Genomic DNA, 25,916 nt, shown 5'->3' on the forward strand with positions numbered 1-25,916 from the left:
TCAGGGGGTGTTCCAGATGAAATTCCGGACTGGGAAATCCAAAATTACGACTTCCCAGTGCAAATGGGACACAGTGTGCAGAGTAAGAGCCAGTCTTGAACAAGGAGCAGTAGGTTAGCATTAGCATGTTTGCCATGTGTGCTCGGCTGCACTACATTCTTATTTGACAGTTATTCAACGTGCATCTGATGCCCCGAAGCAACAGTTATAGAACTGATGTTACACTTCAGGTGTCAGAAATAAGTGAGAAATCAAATGAGCCACAAGTTGTCAGAGTTGTTCTCAGATTGGACAGTGTTCTGTCTGTTACTGAAAAAGGTTATTTTTAAAAATGTATTAATCTAATGTAGTTTATAATACCAGGCTTCTTAGTTTGTATTTAAGTTGTCAGAAGGCTGAAACATTAAAGACATAATTTGGATTGAATAATTAATGGTGTCATGGACAGTGTGTTAGTCTTACCTGGCCCACAGACTGTGAGGGGGGAACAGGGCCTGGGCCAGCAGACTCTGGTACAGGTACAGACACACCATGTGACCAGCAGTGAAGAAGCCAACCATCACACACAGCGCATTGAAACCCAGGTGACTGATGGGAAGATGGCATGCCCACCACGTGCACACGCCGATGAAAAGCAGGAAGTAGATGGCTGAGAAGGCAGAGGGCAGGGTGATGCCTGGGAGGAAAGAGGAGGAGAAGACAGAGACAATCATTACATATACACAGACAGACACTCATTTAAACAACTGGAATTTCAATGCAGTGTGCCCTTGGAATGTAGTGTTTGATGGCAATGGACAGGTAAAAAGATGACATAATGCCATGGCTAACACCAGCACAGAGGCATGAAAAACTGTTTGACAAACCTGTGAGCGCTACAGCAGCACCAAGCAGATGTGGTAGTAAAATTAATCACACGTCTTCTTCAGTATGAAAAACAGTGTTAGGGGCTTTCCTGACAGACTGACCACACAAGACAGATTTTCTGGGCGTTTGTGCATACTTGTAAACAATGGGCCTCATTCACCAATATCTTCCTAAGTAGTTTCTACCATTTTTTCCCGTTACAGTTTTTTTGGGGTAGCTTTTCCTTAGTTGATGTGAGAGTCTAAGGACAGAGGGATGTTGTATGCTGTATATCCCCCTGAGGTAAATTGTGATTTGTGATAATGGGCTTTATAAATACAAAAAATAAAACTGACTTAACTTGACACATGTTCTCAGACTGATAAATGCCAATCATCAGTAAATTGAAAGTGCATACCTATATATATATATATATATATATATATATATATATATATATATATATATATATATATATATATACACACACATATATATATATATATATATATACACACACGCACACATATATATATATATATATATATATATATATAGACGGACCACCGGAATTAGCGGTGATATTTAGTCTTGTTAAATCTGGATATAAAATCGCACACAAAAAAGATGTGTGGGATGTAATCAAACACTCTGACTGCTGTATCTGGAGAAGAGTGCAGTACGAATGAATTGAATGAATTGAAATCTGACACCAAAATTAAAAAAAACATTGCAAAATTCAGAAAAGAGATGCACTAAAGGGGCGACAGAAGGCAAAGAAATGTCATCAAAGAGATGGCACAATCAGGTGTGCCATCAGCTGAACGTCTGGACACAGAGCTGGGCCCCAAGTCCAATTATTGTGATTTAAATAATTTCATATTACACAACTGTAGAATGGTAGAAAACGCAATAATTACTTATTTTGCTCAAACATGTCGGGACTTAAATGTGCATCAGAGTGCTCTCCAGTGTGCGTAGATTCTGTTCTTACCTAAGAACCCAGTGTTTATGGATATGAATCAGTATGTATATGATGAATGTAAACAGCCTGACAAAATCAATCTGGGCAAAAACTGAGCACCAAATACCAGTGTCTGGACTGAGCTCACTTTTGTTCAGCTTCTTCTTCATGTGTGTTGAAATACTGTAGAAACCTGAGAGGCTAATGTTGTCACACAGAACCTACCAGCCAAAGCCAGCAGGCTTATGGCCAAGATTCTCCCCAGGTCCCGCAGAACTTTCCGGGCTGTGGCCTTCAGACGCTCGGCCAGCTGCTTGGCTTTGGTTGCTGTGGAAACCTCCTCATCGGGGTCACCAGGTAAAGACTTTTCTTCTTCATCTTCATCCCCTGATGTCTCTTTCTCCTCCTCCGCCTCCTCCTCATCCTCCTCCTCCTCCTCATCTGCATTTTTTTCTGTTGTATAATCTTCAAGCTAAAACACAAAAATTAAGTTACCGTTATTAAAGTACAATGTGGTCACATTAAATTACAATTGTGAAGTTTTTCTTTAGTTACAGACAGTGCAGGTGCACAAAAATGAATTTACATGTAGGTCAGGCTGTTTACATGAAACACCTTAGATCATATAGCAACTTCCAACTGGTAAAACTAGAAAAAAAAAATTAAGACAATATTCATCTCTAAATAGACATCTGCCATATGATTTTGAACTCAATGACATGAGCTGAAACAGAGTATGAATAAAAGGTGATACAGGCTGGAAAGCAGTTGAGAATCAGAGGCAGCTGAGGGAGAAGACAAATAACTGCAGCCATTTCTGACACTTCATCAGATTTACTTCTGATGTAATGAAGATCATAATCTGATGATGTATCCAGACTTTATTATGTGTCTTTATTGTTTTTACTTTATGTTTGTGTAGATTCTCAGTCATCCAGGTCAAGTCTAAGTGCTATATCACAGACAACTGGACTTGTTTATGTCCCTTGAAGTTATTTACCTCTCTTTCAAGTGGCTTATTTAAATTAATTCTAACTATTCTCATTCTCACTCAAATACTGCCACTTTGACGGTGCGTTTGGCATACGATCCTGACACCAAAAGGCACCTTTTGCATTCACATTCCCTTTGAAAGTATTAGGTGAGAATGCGGATAAACCGAACTGGTTGCATTATTATAATAAGTCACCAGACAGCACCTGGCGCAATAACGTGATAAGCAGATGGGCAGCGCCACTTGAGAACGTGGCCGGATGGACTTAGCCGCGCCCGTATGATAAACCACAGAAAGGTGTCAGGTTGAAATGTTGCCGGTGACAGTAATTTTATAAGGGCGCAAGGGTAGGTGGGAGTAATGATGGATGGATCCAACAAACCAGGGGCTTTCATGTGGGAGTCTGGTGTTCACTTCCCATCTGAATGTGATGTTTTTTTCAAAACTTTACCATGTAACTCTTTTCCCTAAACCTAACCATCTGTGCCAGCATGTGCGTTTGTTGACGTCTTGGCATTGGTTGCCATTTGCTTGTGTTGCCTAAACATAACCATGCACAGTGTCATCCAACCATATGTTAGTGTTGACATCATGGTAGCAGCATTCCGAAACATCAGCAGCAGATGCAGAAGGATACCTCAAACGTAATATGTGGACGCCAAAGACCGTTGCAAAGAAAAACGTTTTGCACAGACTGGTGGGGAGTCGCAGGCTTGTGGCACTGCTCCCACGCCATCTGTCTAAGGTCACCATCTCTGTTCCCAGGCAACTTGCCCCTGAAACCCTCCTCTAGACCCCCACACCCACCCTGCTCAGTGTTCCTAACCGGTCTGGTGGGAAGTCTGTGGGGGGTCCTGTCACAGTCTGTCCCTCTGCCCTCTCCTCCAGCCACATTCCCTATTCCCCAGGCCCCTTTATTGCCATTTTCCATCCATCCACCAGATGCCCTCTGCCTCCCTGTACGCATATATAAATCTTATATATATATAACAAATACATATATACCTTCAGTAAATCACCTTATCCTGTCTGCCTGCTTTGGCTGATTTTGGGTCTGATCCTGCATTTCCTGAGTCATGACAGAAATGTTTAGTTTCAAAGATGTTGAGTTTATACACTGTTGTCCCATCCCATTGTTCCTAAAATTTATATAAAAGTGGAACATTTCAAGACCTGTATTGTTACAAGAAAAAATCTTTTACCTTTTTCACCAATCTATTACTGCAGATCTTTTAACCCTTTGAGACCTGAGCAAAATTGACTCGATGGCTTTAAAAAACATAGGAAAAGGGCAACGGGCAACTTCAAGAGAAATGGCCCAAAAAAATTATATTTTAAAATTATAAATGCAGGTTTTGGGACATTTTTTCATAGGTTCTTTAAAAATAATTTAGTTATTAAGTTATTCATTAATTAAGTCTACTAATTTCTTATAAGAACAGCTCTTGCCAAGTTGCTCATTGCCTTATTTTCATGTTTTCAAAAGAAAGTAAACAAATCTGCTTCGATTTTGGAGGTTTAAATCCTTGTGAAGGTGTCTGATGCAGCAAAAGCAAAGTGATGTCGAATTAATAGGGTTCACCCTTAGTGAATGTAAGATATAGTGAAATTTTAACTGATACATGGAGAAAATAGTTTCTGATCAGATTTGTAATGAAATAACCAACTGATCTCTTGCAACATGCCTACAACCCTGGATACTCAATTTGGTTCTAGATAGCTGACCACTGGTTTATATACCTTGATAAAAGTAAATTAATAGAGGCTGTGCTCCTAGATTAGATCATCTTTTAATTCGATAGATTGTTGAATGTAATGCGCCAGGTTAGCATGTTATGGTTTCTCACATCTGCATGCCTTTGGATCATAAGATCTTTATCGAACAGTACTCAAAGAGTTTATTACTGCAGCTGGTTTTCCAATTTTCCAAATGTTTGCTGTGAGGATCCAGATGGGAGCTGCCTAAGGTCTCTTCTCCACTGTTTTTATAAATGACCTACAATTTTTCTTGGATCCATAGCTATGTGTGCTGATGATTGTACATTATGTTCAAATACTGAAAACAGACATCTGTTCGCACCATAAAAGGCTGCAAATCAGTGTGCTCCAGTCCCTTTTTTTCACTTGGAGCTTTGTTGTCCTCAGTGTGAGAAGAACTTGAATCAGCTTCATACTGCTGAAGGAAGTGCAGAGAAACCTTTTTCATCTGTATAAGTATAGCTGCTATAGGTACAATTACAGGTCTAAGTTCAGCTACAAGTACAAGTTCAGCTATACGAACAAGCACAGGTACAGGTACAGCTACAAGTACAAGTACTATAGGCTCAGGTACATGTACAAATGCAGGCACAGCTATAGGTACAAGTACAAATTCAGCTATAGGTACAAGCACAGGTACAGGTGCAGCTACAAGTGCGAGAACTATAGGCACAAGTACAGGTAGAAGTGCAAGAACAGCTTTAGGTACAAGTACAGGTACAACTACATATACAGGTACAGGTGCAGGTGCAGGTACAGGTAGAGGTGCACGTACACATACAAGTACAAGTTAAGCTATAGGCACAGGTACAGGTACAGGTACAAGTACAAGTAAAGTTATAGGTACAGGTGGCACATGTACAAGCACTGGTGCAGCTATAGGTACAACTACATGTAATGTGATTACAACTTAAACTAGAAGGAACTAAATGGAATACCTGCAATCTGTCTCTGCATGTGATCAATACTGGATGTTCTGTGCATCAATTTTTTTTGTTTTTTCTTTATTGCATATGGAAATACTGACTATTTTTACATGTAAGTATGTAAAGTTTTATAGGGCCCCTGCTCCTATACACACACTGCTTATACTGCAGTATCTGTTTTGTTTATGGGAGAGGGCAGCAACCCAGGGGTGTAATGGTACGCTGTACACAGACACAGATTGTACCACTTTTCTTTACTGCATGTTGTCACTCTTCAACATTAAAGATTAAGGATGCAATACACAGGCCATCAGGTTTCATTACATCATTACAGCATAACTCTAAGAATAAAAATAGAAGCTATCGAACTAATTGTGCTGTTGCCCACAATACGAAGACACAGAGAGCAGTTTAATATTCCCTGTACACAGTGTAGATGAGTACCCCCAGAACTCTTATGCTGATGTTATGATCTGCAGTAACAGGTGGCAAAGATCTCGTTTCTTATTACTGAGACAGGAATATCACTGAACTCATCGTCCCACAAAACGTGACTTAACTGATGTGTGTAAAAGTATCCAGCCAGGCAGGGGATTCCTCTGAATTATGACACATGGTAAATCAATCAAGAGAGAATCCCAGTGCACCTAAAAATTGATTATCCCTGATGCTTATATTAATCGTTTCAGAAATGCTGCTCACTGCAGAAAATAGCAGCTATTTGCAGGATGGCAGCTCTAAAAACCACACTGTACACTACTTCTGTCTCACTGTACAAAACTAGCAGTGGAGCAGTGGAGCATTTTAAAGAAGTATTTTACCAAAATAAACAGATCCCTGTCATAAAACTAAGCTGTATCTGCAGCAGAAAGACATAAATACTTTTTAAACTGGTGCAATATGACCGGATAAAACAGAGAAAATGAACTGTGGCAATCTCTTTTGGCAGAAAACCTACAACTACCAGAATGCACTGTGCCACATCTGACCAATAGATGGATGACGTTATGCAAACTCATCCGTTCAACACAATGGTGCAGGCTGGTTACAAACAATTTCTCATTACATTTAAATGATAAGTTAAAACATGGTTCTGAAAGCATTTGAAGCAAGAAATATGCAACTGTATATAATACTGGTCTGTATTTGATCATCCCTGCTTAGTTTTACAGTTTGATCTCAGTTTTTCAGCCTCCGTATTCACTGTGCAGGAAGCAGTATGGCAGCCACTTCCTGTTCACATACTCTCACTATTACAGCTAGGCATGGTATAAAAACTAAGAAACATATATATATATACATATATAAAAAAGATGTGTGTGTGTGTGTGTGTGTGTGTGTGTGTGTGTGTGTGTGTGTGTGTGTGTGTGTGTGTGTGTGTGTGGCAGTACAGCCTGTAGTTTGAGCGACAGCCAAAGAAGTAGCGAAAATCAGCCTAATGACCTAAAATGCATCATCTGCAGTTTTGGAAGGATCTATGGCTAATGGTGAGATGGAGGAAAGTTCACCTTAGTTTATCTACACATACTACCCACACTGGTATGATACAAAGCTATTTAAAAACAGCTGAAGCATCCCTTTAGGAGCTAAATATTTTTCTTTTGGAGAGGCAAAAACCAGGGATAAAAGTGGAATGAAAAATGGACTTACATTTATCAAGTGGACACAAACCCCATACCAGTGGGATGATAACTTTGCTTTGTGCCTGCTTGATGCATAAAAAAGGGATTTGAGCAAAAAAGCTCTGTAGATCTGAGGGGAACTGCAGGGTAGCTAATAATTCTCTGTGTTGATCACATTTTCACTTAACACATAGCCATTTGATCCATTGTTTGTACAAAACGATTGATTGGTGGAGCTTTAAACATTGTATCTCAGCTACTGAAATGGCACAGCTGTAAAGTCAAGTCTAAAGTCTAGAGCTAAAATAGCATTTCTTCACGCTGCAATACTTTAAATATGCTGCACGTGAACATCCTAACAATTTACAAATGTACAACTATTCTTAGAGCCTTAACATATGGGCCAAAGACATTGTTTCGGTGATAGAGGAGGACATAGGGGGTCACCTAATAAGAGGATCTGTCTTCAGCAGATCATAAATATCTACCAGACATTTCATGAAAATCTAAGGCTTTGTTTTTGGGATATCCTCTAAAGAAGTGACAAGGAAATTCTACCCTGGCACTAAAAGAAAGGGTCATCAGTATTACTAAGAAACATCCTCCAGAGACCATAAATATCTGATGGCATTACGGCCACTAGTCATTGAGATATTATGTTATATATATTATGTTCCATTTTATTGGAATTTAACCTTAAAATGGATTGATTGGTCTTATTTTAGACTGAAGTGTTGGACTAAATGCCTGACATTGCTGTCATTAGACTCTGCTGCTAACAAGCCAAAAACAGCAAGAACTGTTTTTTTTGTCTAATTTAACGGTTTATCATATCAACAAGAAAAACTCTCTAAACTTGTATTGGAACATGTATTTTCCTCAGATTCCACTGCCGCCTCCTCTTTTTCTGACCTACATCTCAGCTCTGTTTGTTTGGGTGGTTGCTGTGGACACAGAGAAGAATGAAAGTGAGAAGGTAAGAAAAGGGAGGGAGGTGGAAACACACAGATCAGACAGGGAGTATGCTGATGAACTGGTCCATAAAAAAGCAGAAGGAGCAAAGGGAACAATATAGCATTTTCCCATAGGAAGTGTGTTACAGAGATAGACAGCAGGTCAACGTGTGTCCATGAGTGTGTTTGTGTGGTAGCTCAGTTGGATGTGAACAAGGTGAGTTTGTTTCTGTCCTCAGTAGACATACAAGGCACACTAGCAGTGCTGCCAGCTGTGCCAGCTGCTGTCTCTGCTGTGCTCAGTTAAGTAACAAACCACAGATGCCAGTTTTCACAGATTCCATCACATGCAACGTCAGGCTAACTCTGCCTCTTCTAGTTCATGGTTTACCAGGGGCCAATGTTTCCAACGTGATATAATGTGATATAATATATATATATACAGTATATATATATATATATATATATATATATCACATTACATTACATCAAACAATGTTACAAAAGCATTTGTAACATTGTATAAGTTGCACTGTGCCATTCTCAGAATGTTTTTAAAACCGAAAATTGCTTCAAGTTGAAAATTTTCAAACTTTTCCACGACTGAGGCCTGTGCAGCTGCCTGGGTTTCATTCCAGTGTTGGCCCTTTGCTACATGTCAAAGGGAATTACCCCCCCCCAAAAAATTATTTCAAAAAAAAGAAAAGAAAAAGAAAAGCCCATTTGTGGAGCAAATCAGCCAGCGAACACTGGATGTTGCTGGTGACTGCTGAGCTTTCATCTTGGTATCAGAATCAGAATCAAAATCAGAAATACTTTATTGATCCCCAAGGGGAAATTGCCTTGAGTGACAGATGCTCCCATTCTAAAGTCTTAAAAGAAGTAGGAAAGTGTAGAATATATCAATAAAATTTAAACATAAGTAATAATATAAAATAAATATATCTAAACACTAAAGTATAATATAAGTGTACATTTGTTCTTGTTACTATAGATGTGATTAATAAAACAACAGATTAACATCATTTGAATATAGAATATTCTACATGGATGTACTTATTGCACTGGATTATTGTACATCAAAGTGGTTATTGCACATTATAGAGTCGTATAGAGTAGACTAACTGACTCAGAGTGTCTGACATTCAGAGTGAGGAGTTGTACGGTCTGATGGCCACAGGCAGGAATGATTTCCTGTGGCGCTCTTTGGTGCATTTTGGTGTTATCAGCCGTGTGCTGAATAACACCAAAATGCACCACGGAGCACTTACCGCTGTAAGCTTTTTTTTTACTGTGTAGTTAACCCTCTGTTAATGAAACATTGCATTAGCTCCCTAGCTAACACCAATATCAAGATATTGTTAACAAAACCCATGCACAGCACTTCATAAAAAAGTGCCAGCAGCCCTTTTTCATAAGTGCTGGGATGAAGTGCTCCCCAGCCTCACCACCACTTTTCTGCTCAAGGAAACGTCATGTGGACACACACCTTTACGTGGAAACTAAACTCTACAGTTCTTTTACTGTGGCTATTTTTCCTGCATTTGTTCACTTGTAAATAGGACTTATAATCAGAAATGTTTCCACTGGGGTACTAAAAATCTTAAATGAATAAAGGGTGAGAGAACTTCTTCCAGTTTCATGATGCGATAATGCAGGTTAGGTTTTAAAAAAAAGAAGAGGTAAGTCACTGTAACAACTTTAATAGGCCCTTTAACTAGAGTGACCTTATGAACTAAGCTCACACAGCTTTACACGGGCGCAATTAATGTTAAGTCACTGAGGCTAATTCAGTCCAGATCTGCATAATGCAGACACACACAGAGTTTAAAATACAGCAGAGAATAGAGAGGATAGCTGTTTATGCTGACAGAACAACAGTAGTGGACTTTTATGAGCAATACAAACACATTGTTCCTGCAAGGGCCAACACAGAGGCTGTTAACAAGGCCCAAGAGGCTGTTCTGCAAAAAGTGAAAGCTCTGTGAGTAATCCAAATGGCACCAAAAACATTGCAATTTAAAAAAAACCAAAAAAAAACAGGTAAGTAAAAACAAAGGCATGGTCAAGAGGACATTCTGAAAGAAAAAGCGAAAAAGTCAAAACAAAGCTTTGTCCCTAGTGGTGCATAAAAACATGCATAAAAACCCCAAAATCAGAGACAAAAGCCTTTAAGCAATTGCTCTTTTATAAAGTCAATAGAACAGCTATTTGCCAGTTCTGTAATTTTACTAATCCACATGAGTTCGTTGTGAGGCCGCAAAAGAAAGAAAGTGTTGCCATAATTTAGGTTGTTGAAATGTAAAGTCCCTACATATCCAGTACATAAAAATGTGCAAATATAACATATTTGTGGTTTGCAGAAACATATAAAGCCGACTTTTTTCTGGTGATTGGGTCGCAACTTGGATTTTGTCCCAACAACAGAGTAACCCTTCAGCCATATCTCTCACTGTCAGAAACACACTCCTGACTCACCGATGTAATGTTAGCAGCAGCCACCATCTCTCTGTTCCTCAGCAGTCTGTTGCAGAGGATGACTGTTATCAAGGAGACCACACACACACCCAGGTCAGGACACAGAAGGCGTAACACACTCCATGGATCATCCATGGGAAGCCTACAAGACACAAGCATGTGGAAAGGTTAAAGATGGTCAATCATTTTCCCATCTGCAGTTGCATTTCCACACTGGCACACTGGAACTAAAAATCTTTACCATTAAAACAATGCACAAAAGATGCACCATATTACCAACACATCACAGAAGCACAGAGACAAAGATACATTAACTAAAGAAAACAAACAAAAACACAGTCATCATGATCATCAGTCTTCCAAACATGGCCTTAATGTATTTCATTTTCTTTCATAGTCCTTAATTGTTCTATTTGCAATAATGCCCTCTAACCTAAACTAAAGTTTCAAAACAGTGAGAAAATTAGGGAAAGTCAAACATTTGTTTTCTTTCAGTTCAGAAATAAAATATCCAATAAAATAACTGTATTTAAAACATTTGGACATCCATTTCTTAATTCACCAAGAATTTTTGGTTGAGGGCACTTTGTTAACAGTAGGGACTGTAAACCTCGCCATTTTTTCAGAATCATCCAAATCATCACCACATGTGAAAAAAAAGATGCAAAATGTCTTCAGTTTCAGTTTTACAGAAATAACATTTTGATCGTCTTCCAACCCCCAAATGAAAAGCATCAACTCCAGAAAATGGAGCAGGATCAAGGACACATTTTAATTTCATTTTTTTCAAAGTATGTTTAAAAAAATGACTGATAAATCTACCTTGTACCTTGTATTTTAATTAAATAATAAGTTAGAAGAATTATCAAATATCCCCTCCCAGTAAGATTGAAATTTATCTGGACTGTTATTAAAATCATATTCCCTCAAGAAAAATGTGTACGTAAAATAGTATACATTTTTTCCTTTATGTCACGGGCATTTATTTAAAAGTAGGTTTACACATCAACATTTTTATTTTAGAATTTTTCACTTTTTTCCTCCAAACCAGGTGTCACAGCTACTAGTTTAGTGTGTCTAGATTTGGAACAAAATATTCCAAATAATCCCCAAACATTTCATATAAATATATATTATAAATTGAAAATGTTAGAATCTGATATTTCTTAAAATATTTAACACGTCTTCCCCTGGTGGGAACATAGACAATTTAATCTGCTCTTGTCTTATATTGTTTGAAATATGTGGGAATCATATTTGCACTATAAGACATCAGTGATAGTAGGAACTGATGACTGCAGCTCCACTAGTTCCATACCTGGACAGTCCGATATGTCTGGTTATGGTGTCCCATTGTGAACAGTTGTCACCGATGGCAATGTTGAGAGGAGGGTATGTGTATAGAACTGTCTGGAAGCAGATATGAGCCAGTACAAACAGCAGACTGGTACAGAACACCGCTCTGATGAAGCGACCTGTGTGACCTGGAGGAGCAAGAGACAAGAAACAGAGACGGAGACAGAGAGGATGGAGATCAGACCTGAGGAATCAGACTTCAGTGTCAGTCAAATACAACATAATGAATCATTCCATTCTGCATTAATACAAGCTTAATTACACAAACTGAGAGCATTCTGCTCTAAGTCCTGCTCTTCAAAAACTTGTTTTGTTATTATTTGTATTACTATTCATATTCATCGTATTTATTACAAACAAGAGGAAAAGTCTGTAGGTGTAAGTCTGTAGCAGCTCAAGACCCATTTCTGTGCTCTTCCTTTTAATCAATTCCATCTTCTATTTATTTTTATTACATGCTTGTTATTTCCTCTAAACTTTTTTATGCTTTAAATGTGCTTTGCACACTTTTTTTATTTTAATATTAATTAATATTTTAGATTTATATTTTTTAAATTTGTTTTCCACCTCTGGTCTGTCTTTTTTTTCAGAGTTATGTGCTATATATTAATTTTATTTATTTATTTTTTTAATTTGATTTAATTTTACTTTATTTTTTTATTAAAAACATATATTTCTATATATTATTAAGTTTTACTTTTAACCGTTTTTAAAATGAAAACAATATAACATGTTTACATTAAAATGCAAAAACAACAGCCACGTCAACAACAGTATCTGATGTAAGCTACACATACAGTACTGATGGATATTAGCAAAAATACACATATCTCTGTCTTCCCAGTCGAGTATCGACTTTTAAATATTGTTAAATTAATACTCTCACACATTCTCTTGTTCACATCCTCTGCTCTACATTCCTCCACACTCGGCTCATTTGCACATCACAAAACTTTTCATGCATGAACCAAAATAGCAGGTGGACCTGAAAATGCTCACACATTCTGTGTGCCCCGGAGCTACCACTTTACACTGGACCTTGTGCTAAAATAGTGCCCAAAGTGTTATATTCCTACGTGTTTTTTGTTTGCTGTAAATTTATATTTCAAGGCACATAACATGCACATATCTAGTTTCAAAAGGCCAATCCATTAAGTCAATAAATATTTTTTTCAATTTCTATTTTTTGTTGTAAGAACAATTAAAGGCATATAAACACAGAGCACCCAAGCATTCTTCCATTTTTTACATGTTTTCCCCCTTACCCTCCAGCCTCCCAAAGAGAGCCCATAACAGAAATAAAAGCAATAACGGAAATCCCACTAACAGCTACATTCATGACAAAACTTACAATGACACCATAATTACCAGTACCTTACACACATAAGATAAGAAAATAATCAATAAATATTTGGATGAAAATGACTTAAAAAATAATTTGCAAACAAATGGGGAAAAATGGAAAAACAACAAACTAAAATAAAACAAAACAAAAAGCTAATAAAAAAAAAAACACAAACAAACAAACAAACAAGGAGGCTCAGTCGTAACAACCAGGCAGGGAGGTCAAAGAATCAATAGAATTTAGGAGGGGTCTTAAATTTTTTTCAAAAGAATGAAGTTGATTTCTTAAATTACTGAATTATTGCCCACCCCAAACCAAAGCCAAACCCCCATCATCTGGGGACAAGTATCCACCGTAAATTTGAAGTTACTTTGTCATGAACTTATGGTTTTGGTCAAAGGGAAACAAAGGCGTGATGATGGAGATGTCAGTTCACAGCAGAATTTATGGTAGTCTGGCCAGTAGTTGTGGAAACATGTTTTTATGTGTTCAGGTGGCCGACCTGAGCTTCACAACAGCCATCAACTTATGTATGTTACAGCTGCTTTCCTCTGGCTTTGCTGATTTAAGGATTCACACATTAATAAGTCAACTAAGAACGCTAAATATTACATCAAGCGTGCTCCTTCTCTCATAACTTCCACCCATCACACACACACATAATGCTCAGTGGTGTGGAGATGCAGATGCAGTGTTGGGTTTAATAGAGCGAGGTGTGTGTGATTGCTTTGATCCACAATAAAGTTGTGATGAAACGTGTGACAGACTGTCAGTGGACAGTCAGTGTGGAGGCTTTCAGCAGCCTCATAAATAACCGAGGTCATGTCCAGCCAATCCTGAAACATTTGCTGCACGTCGGCCCCACAGTGGCAGCTGTGGCATGAATATAAACACAGTGAGCTTAACAATTAATATCTGCTACAAGCTGTAGCTCAGAAAACACTTTCAGTGCACAGATACATTTAGCACAGGAAGGACACGTCTTAAAATTTCTCTCAAACATATTTACTTCACTATCACAGCAGATTCTTACAGTTACGAAAGCTGAAACTGGGTCATGTTTGCTTGCTTGTTTTTTATTGGAATTAAAATTGATGTTCAGTATATAATCACAGCATACTTTCATCATTTCCTTTCTCTGTTTTTAACATTAAAGTGGGAAAACGAAAAAAGAAAATCAAAAATAAAAGAGAAGTATGTGTTGTAAAAATATTCATGCATGCAAGAGTGATACTATAGTAGTACAATAGTATGTTTTTCTGAAGAGAGGAAACAATCAAACAAAAAATAAAGAAACAAAACAAAAAAGAAGTAGAGAAAAACTAGAGAAATTAATCAAATCTATATTACACTGTTTTACAGAAGGTCTGGCTGCATACATGTACTCCAAAAGAAAGAAACAATAGAATCACAAATAAACTTTGAAGAGTTAACACTTGAGTAGCTCAATGACAACTTAGGGGAAGTGATGTTATAAATATATCTTCTTATATTCGCTGAAATCCAATCCTAATGTGGATATATGTTCAATCCAAGATGGCCAACAGCTATTAAACTTATCCTGCTCAAGTCTTACAATAAATGTAAGTTTCTCCATCGCATAAATATCATAAATAACATTGATCATGTTCTCAACCTCGGCTGCATCTGCTGTCAGCCATTTTCATAAGAGCCCTCTTACTCGCCATCTACATAATGTTGCTTTTTCTGCAGTTTTGCTCAGAAAATACACAGTTATTTGATAATCAATAGCTGCTGAGTCCATTTCAATTCATTTTAACTTTTTTTATAAAGCCTGACATTACACATCACAATTTGCCTACAAGGGCTTTACAGCATACAACATCCCTCAAAATAGATAAAGAAAAACTTCCCCAAAAAACTCTTTAAAGTGAACAAAATGGTAGAAACCTCAGAGAGAGTGAGTACCCCGAGGGCAAAAATATTTGGAGGCCTATATTACTGTCTGTGGCGCCAATTCAGTGGCATCTTGTGAAACTAGACAACCTAATACATCCTTTGGTACTAACCATGTCTGAATAGTTGCTAATTAACACTCCAAAGTTAGGCTACATTTTGGCGAGACAACAACTGGCATGGCCATTTTCTCAGGGGTCCCTCGAACTCTCACCTCAAGATATCAAATTGAAAATGAGACACACTAGTACCCACAAGTTGTCTCTGAACTGGAGACGGTTTGTTCCATGTAAATATTTTGTTCCTTTTAATGAATGCAATTGTTCAAATTAAAGTATGTATAGATACGTAACACATTACTAGAATTTTCGTTATATGGTTGTTTGCCTTCCCGATATGCATTTCTAATTATTTCATACTCATATCCAAGTGGAAGTTTGTGCCAATTTGGAGGAAATTCCCTCAAGGTCTTCTTGAGATATCGCATTCACAAGAATAAGACAAACCCAAGGTAATAGTGGAATTGATTTCTGAGCTTAAAATCTAATCAGTTCATTGCTGAGTCCAAGTAAACATTTTTGCCAAATCTGAAAAGACTCCCTAAAGATGTTCATGAGATATCACATTCACAAGAATGAGACGGACAAAGTCACAGTGACCTTGACTTTTGACCTGTGACCACCAAAATCGGATCAGTTCATTTTTGAGTCAACGTTGATGCCAAATTTGCAGAAATTCCTTCAAGGTGTTCATGCAATATCATGTTCACAATAGCAAGATGGATACAAGGTAACAGTGACCTTGAACACTGACCTATAACCACCAAAATCTAATCAGATCATCTATTACTGATGATGAGTGACAAAGTAACTTTGTGCCAAATTTGAAGAAATTCCCTTAAGGTGTTCCCCAAAAACAATATACGTCCATCACCAGTGGAGCTCAAAATGTCCTACGCACATCAGATAATTATAATATTAACTGTAAAATAATTCAAATTAAATTGAAGTATATTAGTAATTCCCAAAATCTTCATGTGGACATAGATTCCAATTAGCCTGTATACTACAACAACGTATTTCAATTCCTGAAATTCAGTAATAGCTTTTGGTTTTGGTGTGCCACCCCAGGATTTTCCATGGCCCCATCTGGCCACACCTATAAAAAATATCTGAGGTGGAGGAGACCAATAACTCGCAGAATAAACATATAGGGCATTTTTCCACTCGACTCAGAGCTGATGCAGCCTGAGGACAGTGTGTGGGGTCATGGAGGTGCAGTCGCAGCAGCTTCCCCTGCCACTGTTTGGATTACTCGCCCAACCCTCTCCGGATGGAAATCACCCTCACACACAACACAGCTGTGTGTGTGTGTGTGTGTGTGTGTGTGTGTGTGTGTGTGTGTGTGTGTGTGTGTGTGTGTTTGGTAGTTTCCACTACAAGAAACCACGGAAAACTTTTAGTGTCACCAAAAAGCAGTTTTAATAGTTGGTTACATTGATATCCTGACTTTCCCAAGAGACAACATATGGGCCTTTAGCTTTTATTTGTTGTTGTTGTATTCATGTCTCTGTCTGGCAAACTGGTCATACTTATATTAGATGTTTCCACAGACTCTAGAAAAGCATCAATGCAGCTATGACATTCCTACATGTCCTTGTCTTGAAGGTTTTAGGACCTACAGCATCCTACCTCTGTGAAGTGGGTTGCGCCTGATAGAGCTAGAGCTAAGCTGCAACGAGTAACAAGCAGAACAACAGCACAGCTGACTGTCATAAACTGAGACACTTCAATATAATCTCTTTTTTACTAACCTTTTATTTTATTTTATCATTTTATGCCTTTTGTCCTATGTGACCCCTGCTCAGGCAATGCAGCTGAATTTCATTGTATTCGCCTGCACAATGGCAATAAAGATATTCTATGTTTTCTGTTCTATCTATTCGGTTTCATTTCTCTTAAGCCATTTCTTTAATAGAGTAATTATTCTCAGAATCACCACAAAGAATCATACTTGTAAGAAGTAGCATTTGCAATTGAGACCATCTTACTTCTTGTTGAAAATATATAAGTTAAATAACTAATGACAGTCACATAAGTCCAAAACTATTCCCTCCACACAAAGGTATGCCTCGGAACATCAGTCAAGTTGCAGTTACAGTTTACATCATGTCTGTGAAAACATGGATGCTTCACACACATCTTCCCCCCACCGCACAGAAGATCTCTACAATCAGCACAGTTTCAAGGTGGACACCCAAGAGTCACCAGTTCAATGTCTGACCAAATGTTTGCCCTTTCGTACCTGAGATATCATGTTGAATAATGGCCAATGATGTCACAGTACAGTGGACCTTTGACCATCATTTTATCCTCTTAGACATTTTTTTTAATTTTTAGCATATGGATTCTTCAGTTATGGCCAAAAACATGTTTTGTGAAGTCACAGTGATCTTGAACTTTGACCTTTGACCATCAAAATCTAATCAATTAATTCTTGAGTCCAAGTAGATGCTTGCGCCAAATTTTGGGAAAATCCCTCAAGACTTAGTCAGATATGACGTTCACATTCAAGAATGAGACAGATGAGGTCACAGTGACCTCGACCTTTGACCTATGACCACCAAAATCTAATAAGTTCATTCATGAGTCCACGTGGATGTTTGTACTAAATTTGATTAAATTCCCTCACAAGGTTTTTTGAGATATTGTTCACGAGAATGAGACGAATGAAAAACATTGCCTCTGGCCACTGTACAGAACCATAAAAAATACGAGATTATGTTTATACTGTATGTGAGTGAGGCTGTGTGAGGGAGTTTTTCCTTTTTTTGTGTCCTTCTGGTCCAAATGCTTGTGGTATTTGTAGTTAACCATGAGATCATGAGATTATTAAAATAATGGCCTTTTGGCAATCAGATGTATGGAAACGTTCCATGTTGATTGTGTTAAATCATGACAGGGCTGCTACGCCAGAAGGAGGTTCCACAGTGCCTCTGTCTCTTCCGAGCTGAGCTGAAAAACAATGTCTTAAATGAAGAATAGTATTTGTTTATTACATATGACAGAATGCTGCCTATTTTACAGAGTCCACAGAAAACAGCAAGTCTTCATATGCTATCAACTGATAAAATGTTGCTGGATGACGTGTCAGCAAATAAATGCCTCGTACATCCAGCACAGACAGAGCCCCTCTGCACTGTGGTATTGAATCTCATTTGGACTTGTTAGCACATGCAATACAAACATCTTTCATGTTTTATTTATACCCAGACCTGGCAAGATGCCATCTCATCTCATCTCAACACTGTCTACATGTCTCAAACTGCCTTTGTCTCAGTGAGTGTGTGTAGTTCTAGTTAATGTCAGACAAAACATTTCAGATTATAGTATGGAGCTATAATAGAGTACAGGAGGGGAGTGTTTGGCTATGACACTCATATAATGACTTCCACTAACTTTTCAGACTAGTAATGATCTGTGAATGTTTCTGTGACAAACCTCAGACAGGAAAGTTGACTTCAACCAGTCTATTGACATCTTCCATACATAAACAAGAGTTTATCGGCATGCTCTGTGAGTCTGAACTTTTTATTATTACATTGCAAAATAAAACTTTGAAATATTTTGTCATCTTCAAGATTTGCCTTTATCTTGAAATTCCCAAGGCACATCTGTGTCATCATTTACATCCAAGCACAACTTCTTTCTAAACATTCAAACAGTGCTAGCGGCCTAGCGCCCAGCAAACAATGGCAAGCAGCCAAGAGGCAGACAATAAGGATAAGGATATTTACTGATGTCTTGCATTGATCACAGGCCCCTGAATTTTAACTAAACTGAAACAAAATTGTATTTTTGTATCTGATATCAGCAAATATTGTATCATTGTCCAACTAATGAATACAATGTGAGTGAGGCAGGCAACTGGAGGCAGCCGGAGGCAGCTGGAGGCAGCTGGAGGCAGCTGGAGGCAGCTGGAGGCAGTTGTCAGAGCTAGCGCGGGAGGCGGCAGAGACTGCAGTTATGAGTCGGTAAAGATTCTTCCTAGTACTCGCCTCAGCAAGCCAAGAGGGACACACAATATACAGCGGGCTGTTACAGTCAAACAGACCCTTATCTCACTGGAAATAGACAGATAAATGTTCACGATACTAAGCAGCTGGCCTGTGCATAACATGTAGACCTAGCAAACACAAAGGAGTAGGCTGGTTTGCAGGATTATGTTTATGTGTTGCGAGGCAAAAGCTGTCACTTCCAGCAGTTGCAGAAACTATTTGTGTTTGGGGAACCAAAAACATCATCACATGAACAACCACATCATCATCTGCTGTTGCTTATTACTGTTAATTAATAAATGGCACATGGTAAACTGTTGTATAAAAGCAATATCACCATCGAGGTCATGCTGGACTGTATATCATCTACAGCCTGCAGCCTTGTGCCTACGACCGCATCATAGCCGTGATAATATACAGTACAACAGCACTCCCTCGCGTGTAATATTGCTTAATCAAATTGTTATCTTCGCTGCAGAAAATTGTAGCATATATTTGTGGTCAGACGCTTGACAAGCTGTAAACAATAACAAATTGTGGCAGCTACCATTAACTAGCCACAGGCATCCATAACATGCCATGAAAGCACGTTCATTTAAACAAATTTTGGCAAGTGACAAGTGTTCATCAAATGTTTGCATAGTGCTCTGCCCGGTAGCAATTCGCCTAGCAGGAGAAGAAAAGCTGTCAAATCTTGTGAACGCCATTTCTAGTAATTGCGCAACAGCCGTGTTTGATTTCAGACAACACTAACTGCCAAAATGTATGCACTACGCAACTGAGTACATAGTGTACACAGTGTACTGCATGTGGGTGTACTAATGAAAGTATCCTATTTGAGACATAGCATAAGACCATTTACCTATTAGAATATGAATTCATTCATTTTATGGTTTTAAAGATAAATTCTTTAATTTTGTAACGCTGCCCAATAACTGTGGACTGTGTAGCGTCAAAGCATCCAGACTGTCAAGACTGTCCAGACTGTTAAGACAATTTGACATCATCATCCTCAGACTAAATCTCATGAGAGTACAGCTAAGCGTAAGAGTCTTAAACTGACATATAAGATTATAATTGAATGTTTGAATACATGCCAGTTGTTGAGTAATCTGCAGCTCTGACTTAAAGCGTCTCTTCATTCTTCTCAGAGCCCAGCAGTGCTGCTTCCCATTAGTCCCTTGAATTTTTCCCCATTGTGTGTGTGTGTGTGTGTGTGTGTGTGTGTGTGTGTGTGCACGTGTCAGGGTCTTGGCAGGCCAGTGGGTTTTCCTATAGGGGAACTCCCCTTCACTCTCTGTTCCCCCCTCTCTTCCTCTCTCTCTAATTATTCTCCCACCAAAATAAGAGCCTCTATGTATTTCGATCGTAAGATCAGAAAGACTACCGGGAAGAAAGACAGAGGGGAGAATTGGAAAAGAAGGCAAAAAATCAAGACTTTTGCCCAACAGGCACCTGGGAGTGATCACAATGTCAGTCGGCAGAGGAGCAAATTTCATTTTAACATTGTATAAAATATCAGGGAAACTATGCACTCAGATCCACACATCAACACAACACAAAGTTTTACCAAAGAGAGTGTGTGTTGTTAGTGGGCATTTATTGCACATGGTTTCAGTGGTGGAGAAAGTACTCCAGCACAATTAAAGGCCCTGTATTGAAAATGGAACTTAAGTAAAAGTGTTAGCAACAAAATACACTAAAAGGGCCAATTTTGAACTCGATATCCCATGCCATTAATGAGCTTTAGAAAACTCAAGTAGGTAGATTTTATTATGTACAGAAAGAGTGGCATACATGTATTAGGGTGACTCTGCTCCACACACCTCATACCAACCACATAGACATGAGAATCAATCTTTTTATTAAACTCTTATTAAACTCTTTTATTAAACTTTAACTGAAATTCTTAAACTATCACAAAGTATGTCTTCAATATCACACACAGACTGGAATACTTATACTAAAAATAGAAGAATTTGTCAAATTAAAGTTCACTAAAAAATTTAGCATATGCATATATGTATATTTAATTTATACAAAATCAACACTGAATGCTGTAAGAGGTAGAAATGTGGAGAACTGTGTAATAATGCCATTATTTCATGCGTGTGTAGTATTTAATATTGACAGGCTTTTAGCCAAGGAGAAAATTATTTAACACATTCAGTTTCTTTATGAAGCACAGAATACATCTGGTATTGATGAATAAGAATAAAAGTTACCTTGCAGCAAGATTTTTTTTTATTTAAGTCATGTAGGATCATATTTTGTCTCACATATCAAAGTCATTTTGACTTAGATAATGAATCAAATATAAAGCTTTATATCATAACAATATGGGTAATATGTGAGACAGAATTGTGGATAACTTCCCCTCGATCTTGCCAGCACCCAGATCTCCCTCCTTATTTAGCAATGCAAATGTGATATTACCACATACCCAATTACTCTTTTATAACCAGAGAAGTTTTTTGTTTTAACCAGACGTATTGATTTTGTGCAATAATGGAAAATTTTCATGATATTCCAAGATAAAGGGATGCATTATCCTAGAGGGAAATCCTGTTAAAGGAAATACTTTGGTAAAGAACTAGAATTTTTTTCTTTTTAATATTTCTGTCTTCTTATAACATAATAGCTGTATTAAAGGAAGGCATAATTATATAATATCCTTTTCCATGCAAATTAGCACATGTATGTGGGTTTTTTAAATGCAGCAAAAGCTATTAAAGATAGACAATAGACTGCATTCCCAATGCCAGTAGACCAGAGCTGTGTCTGCAATACATGAGTACACCTTTCCGTTTTTTTTTTTTTTCTTCTGTGTCATATTCGACATCACAGACTGGCAGGAAAACAGATTAGTAACCATTAGAAAGCTGCATGGTGGCCAGTGAAAATACGATCGTGATTTCTTCTTTTTTCTTTTTCTTACTTATTTAGATGCTCTCTTTAACGTGGTGCAGATTCAAATCAAAATTTTTGAACGACATTTGAGCACAGCATGGACAGTATTTATTGGTAGCCCATCATTGTATGACACTGGCAAAGGGGTTAAAATTAATGCCTCCATGCATGTGTAGTATTTCCAGTAGGAAAGGGACCCCAGAAGGCTCCTTCTACCCCGAGTAAAATCTGTCAGGCAACAACTTTCAGTCTCTTTAGAACCTTAAACTCATATCACCTTTCAATCAAACATACACAAGCAAATCACTGCTGAGAATAGGCTCCAGAGCACGCTGATTACATAACAGAGCAAAGACAAACTGATGTCACAGGAATTGGAATCACATTTGACAAACTGATTTGACAAAAAATATTAGATGTAAAATGATAAGAGAGCTCTGACGTTCAACACAGTTGGTCTTACCTCTGATTGTGTGCTTGTTTGGACAGAGGAACCATGGCAGCAGCAGCAGGTAGAGGAAGTGAACCAGTGACAGGATGTTGTAGCGAAACAGACATGCTGCAAAGACGAGAAACATGAAAGTCAAACAACAGCGTGCATTAGAGATGTATTTAAAGATTCTAGCATGTATGACGTGTTAGCTGAAGGCCTTGTCTTTCAGATAACCTTTGGTGATGATAGAGACACGTAATTGTGGTATAAAGCATTCATGATCAAATCCTATGACATGACTGGGTCTGAAAACAAATGTTCCTTACCTGTGGAATGCTGAATGATACAGCATAGACTGTATGATGCCACACAAGTGAGATATTTAGTTTGAGCACAGAAACAATAGCCTTTATTGCACAGTAATAAAAACTAAATAGTCAGTTGTCACATTGCCTGTTAACACAATAAGTTAAAACTAACCACAAAAGACACAGAAGAAGATTAATGAAGAGCCTTAAACGTTGGCATAATAGGCTTCTGGAAACCATGTTTATGTTACATTTATATATTATTATTCAGCGGCAGGGTTTCCCACACATTCATTTAAATGTGACAGGCCACAGTGATTAACACATCTGCTGCAACAAACTGGTTTTATATTTTTGGAACTGGAGCTTTTATTATGAGCACTATTGGAATATACATACTGTTCTGTTATTGACTACGCAACACTCTCGGCTTGCAGAGCATACTCAAGGCACAGATGGAGCAGCAGAACGCCAGGCACAGTGAAAGTCTTGCTACAGTGACACAACATCCCCCATCTGCTCCAACTCCCGATGCAAACTCAGCTCATACACTACATCACTTCTTCAGAAACGTTGATATGAAACAAGCAAATGTGAAGTGTCCATGGTTCGGAGAAACATGCAATGCTGACATTTATTCTGCCAACTTGGCTTAATAATATGACTGCCCTCACGAGAAAACAACAGCATTGATTATTAAAACACTGCACCATTACCCTTTACTTCTCTTAAGTATCTTTAGGGTTCTGTAGTATAATCTTATTACAATCTATCTTACAGTATCTAGAGCTGTGTATTGTGTATTATATCTGTAAGCTCTTCAGTGATGCTCAACAATGTTTTTTATGGTTGCGCCATTCAATAACAAGAAGAAATTCTAAAAGCCTTATTGTCTGGTATCTTTTAAACACTACCATTACCTTTCCCTAACTTTACCAAAGCAGTTTATTTGCCTTAATCAAACCAGAACTTGTCTGTAAAAATGGCGAATCAGAAAACATTCATATGAGTGTTTTTAGAGCAGTCTTATTGGTCATTTTGAAAGACACTGACAAAAGACTCAATCTAGACAGAAATTTCTCCATCTGATCAAACTCTGATCTATCTGATCTAATACCCGACATAACCATTCATGTCCTTGCAGCTGCATGTTCGCAATGCAGCTGCTTCTATGCTGTATCAGTGTTTACACAGGATGCGTTCAGGCACAGTAAAAAGGGGGTTGGAATTATATATATATATATATATATATATATATATATATATATATATATATATATATATATATATATATATATATATAGTATTCACTCCCTCCCACTCCTTTTAGGACATAATTCTTAAGTTTGTTTACTGAATATGTCGGATGGGCATTCTGGTGTTGTTTTTCTAACATATCTTATTTTGTTCTCCTATTTTATTTGGCATGTTGGAAATAAAGATCTAACTAACTAACTAAAATATAACCAACATACAGTTCTGGTATGTTTTGACAGCGCTCAGAGCAATTCACAATCACTGAAATTGGGTGCATAAGTTCTACTAACTATAAGGCTGTGTCGGACTGACCAGTGCTTAGCAGCTCAGAATGCTTTTATAATAATAACTTGAACAACAAGTGCAATTTATGACTGTCATACAGTACCCCTGCGCATTATTGAACCAACATATTTTTTGCGTTATGGCCCTGTCATCATTTGACCTCAGGTCAAGCTCACAGAGAGTGTTTATGGTGTGGCTGATGCAGAGTCCTCCAACAACAAGAGAAAGTTGTAGAGCTGTCTCTCTCCTGCACATATGGCACAACAAGAGGGATTTTATGAGGTGTTGCTGGCTTGAAGGAATTTAGACGATCAGCCAATATTAAGACTTGGAAATAAAGACAATGTGCAGGCTCATTTCCTCCCATTAAACACACGCAGTGATAATTATTAGCTCACCAAGGGTTAAGGTCTGGATTAATGTCAGCCTGTTGAGATCACAGTTTGTGCATAAAGGTGAGAGGTTTACCATGCAGACTGTCTAGCCTTTAATTCACAGCTTCAACTTCAAATTTTACACCAGGCGCACAAGTAGAAGACTTCAGACTCAAAAAATACACACACACACACACACACACACACACACACACACACACAGAGGTAGAATCTAAAACAACAAGTAAGAATGTGTGGGCCTCCATATTGTAGCTGCCTTAATATGATTGCCCCCAGCAGCATTGCCCCCATGCTGAAAACACATGATTTAAATTATTGTATTATTAAGAATAAAACATGGATGTTGCTAGAAACAAACGAATGAGTGAAATGGAATTTGGTTCAGTGTAAGATGTCTGAACAGCTCATTTGATTGTCACATAATTTGCAGGGATAATCATTCTCCCCAGACGATGATTCAAACTCCTTGTGACTCCCTCAAACACATGACGAAATCAAAGTTTTTCAGTATTTAACACTGTGGTCCAGGACAACACATCTTCAATTCAAGGGATATAAGGGGATTTTCTTCTGTATCCCCAGAGGATGTAACTTGATGTTAAGGTGACCTCCTGACCCTTCATTTTGTGTCACCATTAGGGACAAATATTCATCTGGTACACAAAAAATATCAAAATCTTACTGGCAGATTACCAGCAAATCTGCTGAACCTATTTAGGTTCCCCAGAGGTTGAACCATTTCCATGTTGAACACTTTCTGACCTTTACTGGGTACAGATGTTACATATGTATCTTCACTACTGTTCAAGCTCAAAGAGAAGTTTTTGTGCCATCAAAGGAGAGACCCCTCAGTGTGGAATTTGGGGTGTTGTATTAAAAGTTTGATGCACTACCACAGCTTTTTCTTCCAGTTTTTTGCTCAAGCTAATGTTGAATATAACAAACGTAAACAAAAGCACACGTTAGATTAAAATTAAGTTACATCTTTGTTTGATCATGATCTTAATGGAATTCTTACTTGGATAAGAATTAAGTGAAATCACATGACACTGTCATTATGGATACTTTACTTTGTAATATTAACATAGGACCTTTACAGTGCTATATGTTTA

At 37.9% G+C, this 25,916-nt stretch overlaps 1 protein-coding gene across 3 annotated transcripts in view; it reads right to left on the reverse strand.

Moving 5' to 3' along the window:
* The window catches only part of piezo1 (piezo type mechanosensitive ion channel component 1 (Er blood group)), a 105,115-nt gene that overhangs the window by 48,586 nt on the left and 30,613 nt on the right, over positions 1-25,916 (reverse strand). For all 3 annotated transcript variants that reach the window (XM_088087050.1, XM_088087051.1, XM_088087049.1), the window contains exons 2-6: positions 22,590-22,685; positions 11,860-12,025; positions 10,542-10,683; positions 2,036-2,282; positions 463-676 (exon numbers count right to left, since the gene is read on the reverse strand). In XM_088087050.1, the coding sequence (XP_087943176.1) occupies positions 463-676; positions 2,036-2,282; positions 10,542-10,683; positions 11,860-12,025; positions 22,590-22,685 (865 nt within the window). The remainder of the gene's footprint in view (positions 1-462; positions 677-2,035; positions 2,283-10,541; positions 10,684-11,859; positions 12,026-22,589; positions 22,686-25,916) is intronic.

Source organism: Plectropomus leopardus, chromosome 13, assembly GCF_026936395.1.
Source record: "Plectropomus leopardus strain MGB_pleo_1.0 chromosome 13, ASM2693639v1, whole genome shotgun sequence".
Taxonomy (NCBI): Eukaryota; Metazoa; Chordata; class Actinopteri; order Perciformes; family Serranidae; genus Plectropomus; species Plectropomus leopardus.